The sequence below is a fragment of the Bos indicus x Bos taurus genome, chromosome 28 (assembly GCF_003369695.1).
Source record: "Bos indicus x Bos taurus breed Angus x Brahman F1 hybrid chromosome 28, Bos_hybrid_MaternalHap_v2.0, whole genome shotgun sequence".
Lineage (NCBI taxonomy): Eukaryota > Metazoa > Chordata > Mammalia > Artiodactyla > Bovidae > Bos > Bos indicus x Bos taurus.
The window spans coordinates 29,765,801-29,775,649 of NC_040103.1; the positions used below are offsets into that span (position 1 = coordinate 29,765,801).

Here is a 9,849-nt window from a genome sequence, read left to right on the forward strand (position 1 = left end):
TGCTTTTTAGCAAAAGATAGAAATTATGTCAGTACTATTTTTTTATGGCAAGGCAAAAAAGAAAAGACAAAAAGGAGGAGGGAAACTTCTAGGGCGCCCCAGAATGCTTTGTTCTCACTTGTTCATGGATTCCTTCATAATAAAGCACCAAGGTGCATCAGGTGCTGAGAGAGAGAAAGATACTTAAGATGTAGTGTCTGCCCTAAAAGAATTAAAAGATGACTGTGCACCAAAAGATGAACACAGATTTCAGAGAGCACCCAAAGGTCACAGAGTGGAAAAGAAATTCTATCTTCACAGAAGCTCTAGGATTGTTCAACCAGGTGAAGAGGCCACAACAGGAAGGAGGGGGAAGAGGAGTGTCATGGTGCATAACGGTCTCCAAGTCTCTTTGTCCGGGAGGAAATGAGGTCATCCTGCTCTCAGAATCAGCATGACAGCCTCCAGCCAAGTAATCTGAAGTCATGAGAGCTGCCGGGAGAGTGTTGTGAATCACAAGAGTCAGCTGGGAATTTCCTGATAACTAACCTACAAGTTTCGGGGTAAGTCCTCAGGCTGCAACATCTCTGTTTACATTTTGATCACGTTTATTTACAATTAGTGGGTTCTAACTCCAAACAAAGCATACCACGATCTTCTAGAGGAAGTAGCAAAACTGGTTCGGAGGGCTCTAGCATTCTGACTCAGTACGTGAGGCTGGCAGCTCAGAGCTGGGCACAGAGAATCCCTCCAGAGGACGATGGGTCACCGGCCTCACAAGCTGGATAGTGAGCTTGTACTTTCCCCAGGCAGAGGCTGGAATCCTGAGACCTCTGGCTGGAGTAGAGTAAAGAGGCTTCCCTTCTTCCTGCTCTCCTGGTACTCTCTCCTACCCGTCTCAGGTGAACCCAGACCCAGGGTCCAGGTTTGCCAGGCAGCAAGATGCTGTAGGCCTCTGGTGGCCCAGACGGTAAAGAATCTGCCCGCAATGCGGGAGACCCAGGTTCAATCCCTGGGTTGGGGAGATCCCCTGGAGAAGGGAATGGCTATCCACTCCAATATTTTTGCCTGGGAAATCCCATGGACAGAGGCTACAGTCCATGGGGTGGCAAAGAGTCAGACATGACTGAGCCTTTAACACTAGGCAGGGAGAGGGACCAAGCCTTATGCCTCTTTGGGCCTCCCCGTGGGTCCCTTCTCCTAAGCCTTGGGAGGATTCAGCCTTCTCCCCTTCCACTGAGGTGACAGGGTGGATTCAGGTGACTCCAAGCCCTGGTTCCCAACACTAGGGGGAAAGGGATGGGGGTGACTGAACTTCAGAGTCCCTACTGTGGTTCTTCAGCTCTGCCTGAGAGACAGGTGTACATGCATGGACTTGTGTGTGTGTACACAACTGGGCACTTGCCCTCAGGCAGGAAGTATAAGTAGAGTTCTTTACACATGGTCTTTCTGAAGACCGATCTTACTTGATGAGCAATTATTTTACCTTACTAGAAACCAGGTTTTATGATATAGAATACTAAATAAACATGCATTTAAAACTGTAATTATCTTTTTGGAATGGGTGATATACAAGGATATTTTCAAAAATTTAACAGTGCAAAAGGCCATATAGTGAAAAATAAATCTTCCTATTCGTGTCCTCCAGTTTCCCAATTCCTTTCCTCAGAGGTTAAAACAAGTTTCTACATTAAGAAGGCTTTATTCTTCCACTGTCTTTATTAAGTGACAATACTATGGATGGTTCATTAGAGGAACTTCCTGGAAGACACATCAAAACTTCAATAGAAAGCATCGACAGTTTGTGCCCTGAGACTTTATTCTCACGTGGGTGAGTGTAAAATCGCCTCAATCGTGTCTCTTTGGAACTTTATGGACTCTAGCCTTCCTGTGTCCTCTCTAGGGAGATTCTCCAGGCAAGAATACTGGAGAGGGTTGCCATGCCCTCGGGGGATCCAATCCAAGTCTCTTATGTCTCCTGCATTGGCAGATAGGTTTTATGCCACTCATGCCACCTGGGAAGCCCTGTTCTCACAATCCTACAGAATCATAGCAGGATTCTTATCCAGTCCTTATCAAGCCCTCACTTTCAAAGACCTCCCTTAAATCAAACTGCAAAAGTGAAAGTCGCTCAGTCGTGTCCGACTCTTTGCGACCCGTGGACTAGTCCACGGAATTCTCCAGGCCAGAATACTGGAGTGGATAACCTTTCCCTTCTCCAGGGATCTTCCCAACTCAGGGATCGAACCCGGGTCTCCCGCATTGCAGGCGGATTCTTTACCAGCTGAGCCGCAAGGGAAGCCCAACCAATCTACAAATTCTCAATAAAATCCGACGCCCTCCCCCACCCCTTGACAAGACCAAACTGCCTTACTGCAGTAAGCAATGAACTCAGCTTGTCTTATCCACTGGTTGTGTTGATTTTGGAGAAGCTGGCATACTACAGGGGCAGCTCCAATAAGCAGGGTTTTGGGCTTTTTTTGGTGTTTTCAGCGAGCGTGCATTTTCACATTGAGAAAGACTTCACAGCTGTATGAGCTGCGGACTATGCCCCTAAGCCCAGGGGTCCGAATCGCTGTCCTAGGCAGTTGGAGGCCGAGGGTGGAGAAGAGCTGGTTTACTGGAGGGGAGAGTCTCCCTAGCGCCTCTCCTTTTGGCAAGTCGGGAGGTGGAGGGTGCTGCACCCAGCGGGCCCAAGCCAGGTGAATGGAAGGAGGGGGCGGTGAATTTAGTTACCTCTCCATGTCTAGGTTCAGACCTGGTTCGTCCCCTCCCCTGGGGACCGCGCTGCCCCTCACGGTTTCGGTTGTGGAAGCCTGCGGGGTCCAAGTGGCGGCGCGCCCTTAGGGGAGGGGAGGGAAGGGAGCGGACGGGGCGATCCCGGGCTGGGGCGGGGCTAGAACTGGGGCGAGTACTAATATAGAGCCTGCAGTGCCGGCTGGCAGCACAGCGCAGAGATTGGAGCCCTAGACCCCGGCGGAGCATCAGAGTGCCTACAAGTCCCCACAGTCCCGGTCCTGCGCCCCTCTGGCCGTAGCCGCGGGTGAGTGTGAGCCTCCCTGAGAGCGCAGAGTGGAGGCGGGGGACCCCGATCCTGCCGGCTTTACTTCCCCTTACAGTCTGCCCCTGCTCGGCTGCGTCTGCGCGCTGAGTCACCGCACCCCGTGCCTATGTATACCCCTACAGCGGCGGGTCCAGGCTGTGCTACGACCCCCTGAACCTCCAGAGAGGGGAGACGGGCCAGGCCCGGGGAGCCAGGTCACCGCGGGCTCGTCCCGCAGGGAACCTAGGGGCTCCAGCCCTGAACTGCAGTAATCCACCCCGTCCGCCTTCGCGCTCCTCCGCTTCTTCCCCTGACTTCTCCTTCCCATGCAGAGCTTCTGTCTAGAGCCCCAGCCTTGCCACCATGAGGGTCCTGCTGGCATGCCTGCTCGTCTGTGCCCTGGTCGTGAGCGACTCTGATGTGAGTGGCTTCCCTGCTTTGACTCTAGGTGGCGGGAGGCGGCTTGCAAGACCCCGGAACAGCGCAGGGGAAGGAAGGGGCTGCATAGGCAGCCCGAGTCCTCCAAAATTAATCAACAGTAGAGCCAAACAGGGAAAAAGGACAGGTGTGGCATTGGGGCCTTGAGAACTGGGGAGCTTGCACTTGCTGGCAAGGGAAGAAGAAGCCGCAGGGACTGCCCCAACCTGCTGGCACCTGATTTGTGAAGCTTATTTGAGTCAGTTCATTTCTCCCTGCTGGAAACCTATGATCTTCCATATGAGATCTAGTTAGACATGAACAGGGTGAGGAGAGAGGCAACTGGAGGGAGGGTGAGTTTTGGGATTGGAGCCAGTTCATCTTCACTCTGGGGTCTCAGGAGCATGGAACCTTTGATGAACTTTCTCTCTCCACTCCCCTTCTCTTCCAGGGCAGCAATGAAGTTCATAAAGAGTCTGGTGAATGTGAGTATCTACCGCTTGAGTGCAGATATCTTGGAAAAGCCTCAGGGGGCAGCCCCTCCCTGTTCTTGCTTCAAGGCTGGTTCTCCCCTGGCCTACTCCCACGCTCCTTGCTTACCCTCCAACCTTTGTGTTTTCCAGCGAACTGTGGCTGTCTGAACGGAGGAAAATGTGTAACCTACAAGTACTTCTCCAACATTCAGCGATGCAGTTGCCCAAAGAAATTCCAAGGGGAACACTGTGAGATAGGTATGGGGGTCCTGACTCTAACTGGGAGGGCACAGGGGTACCAGTGATTTGGGGACAGGGAGACATGGGTAGGATGCAAGAGCAGGCAGGAGTTAGGAGGTGGAGTGGAGGGCATCTTCACCCCCATGTGATGTACAGTGAACACACACTGCCTCATGAAGCTGCTGCTGCTGCTGCTGCTGCTGTTGCTAAGTTGCTTCAGTCGTGTCCGACTCTGTGCGACCCCATAGACAGCAGCCCACCAGGCTCCCCCATCCCTGGGATTCTCCAGGCAAGAACACTGGAGTGGGTTGCCATTTCCTCCTCAAATGCATGAAAGTGAAAAGTGAAAGTGAAGTCGCTCAGTCGTGTCCGACTCTTATCGACCCCATGGACTGCAGTCCACCAGGCTCCTCCGTCCATGGGAGTTTCCAGGCAAGAGTACTGGAGTGGGGTGCCATTGCCTTCTCAGCTTATGAGGCTGGGGCTGCACAAATGTAAGATGGGGGTGGAAAGAGACTCTTTCTAGGACCTTCTACCTCACTGAAATCATCTGAGGCCTGGCAAGTTCTCTAAAATGCCTGTCTGAACTTCCTTCTCTAATATTTTTCTCATCCCCACATTCTTCCACAGATACATCGAAAACCTGCTATCAGGGGAATGGTCACTCTTACCGAGGGAAGGCCAACAGAGACCTCAGTGGCCGGCCCTGCCTGGCCTGGGACTCTCCCACCGTCCTTCTGAAAATGTACCATGCCCACAGATCTGATGCCATTCAGCTGGGCCTGGGGAAACACAATTATTGCAGGTAAGTGGTAAGTGGGGGTAACAAGGACCTTCCTCATGGCCTCACAGAAACCCCTGTTACTATCCTGTTTGCCAAGTGCTGGCCATAGTATGAGAAATCAAGGCCATTGGTTGAGTCTTCTCTGAAGGGGAAGATACAGAAAAGGCAATTTGGCTTGGAATGACACCCTCCTCCCCTCTATGTTGCCAGGAACCCAGACAATCAGAGAAGGCCCTGGTGCTACGTGCAAATTGGCCTAAAGCAGTTTGTCCAGTTCTGCATGGTGCAGGACTGCTCTGTTGGTAAGTGTCAGTGGCCTGTTTATGATGGTGGGGTGGAAGGTGACAAACTCCTACGTTCCCTTATTGCATCACAGGAGGGATGAGGAGGGAGGCCTGCCTGGCCCTGAAAACTGGGTGGTCAGAGGACCAGGAGCAAAACACTTTATCCTACCTCCCTGCCCAAGACATCCCTTTCTTTCTTCTCCAGGAAAAAGTCCCTCCTCTCCTAGGGAGAAAGAAGAGTTCCAATGTGGCCAGAAGGCTCTGAGGCCTCGCTTTAAGATTGTTGGGGGACAGGTCACCAACACCGAGAACCAGCCTTGGTTTGCAGCCATCTACAGGAGGCATCGAGGAGGCTCCATCACCTACTTGTGTGGTGGCAGCCTCATCAGTCCCTGCTGGGTGGTCAGCGCCACACACTGCTTCATGTATGTTCCTTCTTTCTTGGCCCTGACCCTTCTGCCCAAAGGAATCCCTTCCTCCTTCCCAGCAAAAGATTCTCCTTATTTCTGATCCCTCAGCCTCTCTCTACATGGCCCATGGCCTTGGGGAGAGGTGATGCTCTCAGGTCATTGTGATGGGGAGGGGAGAGTGACAGGCTCTCACAAGATCAGATTGTCTGACTGATCTCCCCACAGTGATCACCCAAAGAAGGAGAACTACATTGTCTACTTGGGTCAGTCACGGCTTAACTCCGACACACGTGGGGAGATGCAGTTTGAGGTGGAAAAGCTCATCTTGCATGAGGACTATAGTGCGGAGAGCCTTGCTCACCACAATGATATTGGTGAGTGGAAAACCCTCATCTGCTCAATGATGATAGCTGGCGGGAAGGGGATCTGGAGAGACCTGAGTGGGAAGTTGGGGTTGTAGGGGAACTTGAAGACCCCGCTTTAAAGGGAGCGGTAGGGAAGGGTTCAGAGTGAAAAACATGAGAGGCCTGGTGCTCCTCTGTAGAGTCCCTGAATTTCCAAACAGGGAGCCTCCGCTGGGTGGCAATAGCTTGGACTGGGACGCCCTTTCCGTTGCGGGATGGAGCCTCTGTCCGTCCCAGGATATAGAACTTGGAGAGGGTACTGGGGCTGGTTTCAGCCCAACTACCTCTGTCAGGGCTTTCTGCAGGAAAAAATCCATACAGCTGAATGCAGTAGCCCTGGCTGTGTAAGCCTCTGTCAGCAACTGGAACAAAACCCTTGAAGCATGGAACAGAATAGGCTTGTTTTAGGTGACAGGCTACCACCAGACCTCCCAGGATGCCCTCTGACCTTAACTGATTCAGGAACAGACAGCCTCAGGGTTTGGAGGGGAGTGATGGTAACCCCCTGACCAAGTGGTGATCTTTCTCCTCTGCCTCCTTCCTGCTCCCCTAGCCTTGCTGAAGATCCGTACCAGCAGAGGCCAGTGTGCACAGCCCTCCCGGTCCATACAGACCATCTGCCTGCCCCCAGAACATGAAGATGCTCATTCTAGAACAAGGTGTGAGATCACTGGCTTCGGAAAAGAGAATCCCTGTAAGTGACATTTGGGTCTGGCTGAGAGGGTCCTGGAGAAAGTGCTGTAGCCTGGAAGTGAGCTCAGCTTGATCAAGGGAGGACTGTGGAGAAAGAGGTGGGAGCACGGTGGAAGCAGCAGATGGGTCTAGGGATGGAGTGGGGAGCATTATTTAGGAACTGATGAGCCATAAATTTAAATGGGTGAGGGACTACAGGTGGGGTAAAGACCTAGATTTTGGGTGGGAAAAAAATAAGGGCTTTCCCTGGTAAGGACACTTTTTGGTCCCCTCCCTGACAGAGCCCCAGTGTGCAGACTGGACAGACACATCTTAACATAAATTCCTCCCTGTTTCCTCCATCCAGCTGACTATCGCTACTCAGATGAGCTGAAAATGACTTTTGTGAGTCTGGTTTCCCATGAGGTGTGTCAGCAGCCCCACTACTATGGCGCTGAAGTCACTGACAAAATGCTATGTGCGGCTGACCCACAGTGGGAAACAGATTCCTGCCAGGTGAGAGTTCCAAGCATCTTTCTCCATCACCCTGCTCTCCCAGGGCTTCTGGGCTTTTTCCTATCTACTTTGGGGAGTCTCTCTCCAGTCGAAGTCCCAAGAAGCCAGGACCAGGACCGGGGCTCCAAACATTTGTCAAGAGCCTGGCTCTGTGCTAGGCACTTCAGACTCAGAAAGGGACAGGGACTAAGACCGTAAGAAAGAGAAAACATTAGAAAATCGTACAATGTAGTGCTCAGAGTGTCGTGTGAATTATCACTGATCAGCTGTTTAGAAGGAGGTGAGCACCAGCTAGATGGCCATGGCCATGGCAGGGGGCGCTTTAGCGAGAAAGAATGTGACTCTTATCCATAGGGAGGCAGAGGGAAGTCTAGAGAGCATTTCAGTTTGCAAGATATAAAAATGAGAATGACCACAGCATATCTTGGGATGGGAAGGAGAAGTATAGGGTCTGAAAATGTAGATGGAATTGTAGATAACAGGACTTTGAAAGGCAAGCAGAGGATTTTTAAATTTGATGTGGTAGGAAATGGGGAGTCACTAAGGACTTTGACTCTAGGAAACTCTCTTTTCTCTCTTTGGCATGACTGGCCCCCTTCTCACTTCTCCTAGGATTCACCTTTTGTGTCTTTGGCTTAACAGGGAGACTCAGGGGGCCCTCTGGTCTGTACCATCCAAGGCCGCCTGACCCTGACTGGGATTGTGAGCTGGGGCCGTGACTGTGCCATGAAGTACAAGCCAGGAGTCTACACAAGGGTCTCAAAATTCCTGCCCTGGATCAACACTCACACCAGGGGAGAGATTAACCTTGTCCTCTGAAGGACCCCAGAGAACCAAGGAAAGCACCACCCACTCCCATGCTGACCGTCATTTTTGCAGTAGGGCCAGCTGCACAGCTATATGTAAGGAAGAAACTGAGGAAGATGGACTCTGCAGAGGTGGTTTTGCTTGTGGTACCCCCAGGGTGAACGACAGTAGACTTAGCCTCACTAAGTCTACTTAATGAGTAGATATAGTCTGGGTGCTGGACGCCCAGATCCTTCCTGATCAGGATGGAAGGGTGGTCCTGAACCGGGATGGTATTGTCCATTTCTGGACTAAAGCTTCCTGGAGTTAAAAATGGCATCTCCTGTGCATAGGTGGAAGGAGACCCAGCTCCCTGGCAGTGGGCCATTCATGAGGCCCACTGTTGGGAAATGAATAATTTCCCAATTAGGAAGTATAACACAACTGAGGTCTCTTGAGAGAGCTCAACCAATGAAAGAACAATGGTTTGGAGAGTAGAGACACTAATAACTTGAGGGAAGGGCTCTGAAATTCCATGGATGTATCAGGAAACGTAATATATGCGTGCGTATGTTTGCACACTTGTGCGCAAGCTGTGTCAGTGTAAGAGCTGGTGTTCTGTGTCTGACTGCAAGACTAGATACTTCCCCAAATTGTCTGGATGTGACGTCATACAGAATAGCCTGTTTGGAGAAGTCGTGGGTCACTCCTGGGGCCTCTTGGGCCTCCCAAGTGATGATGTGTATAAATGTATCATTTTGGGGCAGACTGTGAGAAGCACTAAATTTGCAGTTTCAGTTTCACATAGATGTTTTCTTGGCCAGTTATCCCTTCCGACCTTCTAGCTGAGTTCATCCAATCCTCACTGAGTGAGGCAAGGACCACTCCTGTACACTGAATATTTAATGATTATATTCTGGTATTTTTATTTATATCTATTTTTGTAATTTTGAATAAATATGATCAATCAAATGTGATTTTTCTGAAGATTTTGGCTCTTTCCTGGTGCTTGTATGGGAGGGAGTTGGGAGCATAAAAAGTAGAAGATGACGATGGTGGAATGCATCCCAGGGTTTTCCATGGGGCTATATCTTGGACCTAATGGGCCTTCGGGAAGGAGAATCTAGGAGAGTTGTAGAGCAGATCCTCCATAGCACATAAGGTACAAAAAGGTGCCCCAGGGACTTCTCTGGCGGTCCAGTGGTTAAGACTCTACCTTCCAATGTAGGAAGCGTAGGTTTGATCCCTGGGGAACAAAGGTCCCACATCTGGTGGTGTGGCCAAAAAAAAAAAAAAGGTGCCCCAAGCCAGAAGTCCACAACGTGATAAATGGTGTGCAGGCTTTGTCAACTCTCAGTTCCCCTCCCGAGCCTGATGCCTTTGGGCAGTGCACATCGTATTCAACTTTACATGGTGATCCTCTTTAGGACTGCGTGTGTGCTATGTCGCCTCAGCTGTGTCCAACTCTTTGAGACCCCATGGACTGTAGCCAGCCAGGCTCCTATGTCCATGGAATTCTCCAGGCAAGAATACCAGAGTGGGTTGCCATGCCCTGCTCCAGGGTCTTTAGGATTAGTCTCACCATATTCTCTTCATTCTATCCCCAATGATCCTTGGGCTGAATTCACCAAAGCGGGAGACATGCACAAGCTGCTGATCCAAAACCCAGCCCAGCTTGAGTTGGTGGCATTCAGGAAACAGAAAACATAATTTCCCATAATTTGTGTATGAGGATGGTGCTGAGTTTCCCCGGTGTGTTAATGAAGTTCATGACCAGCCTTTCCTATCCCCAGTATCGGGAAGTTCAGAATCTAAAGCTGAGTGATATCCTAATGCATGTG

General features: G+C 50.9%; 1 protein-coding gene across 1 annotated transcript; it reads left to right on the forward strand.

The window, feature by feature from the left end:
• The first annotated feature begins 429 nt into the window (after window positions 1–429).
• PLAU (plasminogen activator, urokinase) lies at window positions 430–8,985 on the forward strand. Its single transcript, XM_027530728.1, has 13 exons — window positions 430–542; window positions 1,706–1,810; window positions 2,912–3,022; window positions 3,355–3,442; window positions 3,891–3,924; window positions 4,063–4,170; window positions 4,783–4,957; window positions 5,147–5,238; window positions 5,426–5,645; window positions 5,856–6,004; window positions 6,588–6,728; window positions 7,074–7,222; window positions 7,865–8,985. The coding sequence occupies exons 4-13, from the start codon at window positions 3,386–3,388 to the stop codon at window positions 8,039–8,041; spliced, it is 1,302 nt and encodes a 433-aa protein (XP_027386529.1). The 5' UTR covers window positions 430–542; window positions 1,706–1,810; window positions 2,912–3,022; window positions 3,355–3,385; the 3' UTR covers window positions 8,042–8,985.
• The last annotated feature ends 864 nt before the right edge of the window (window positions 8,986–9,849 follow it).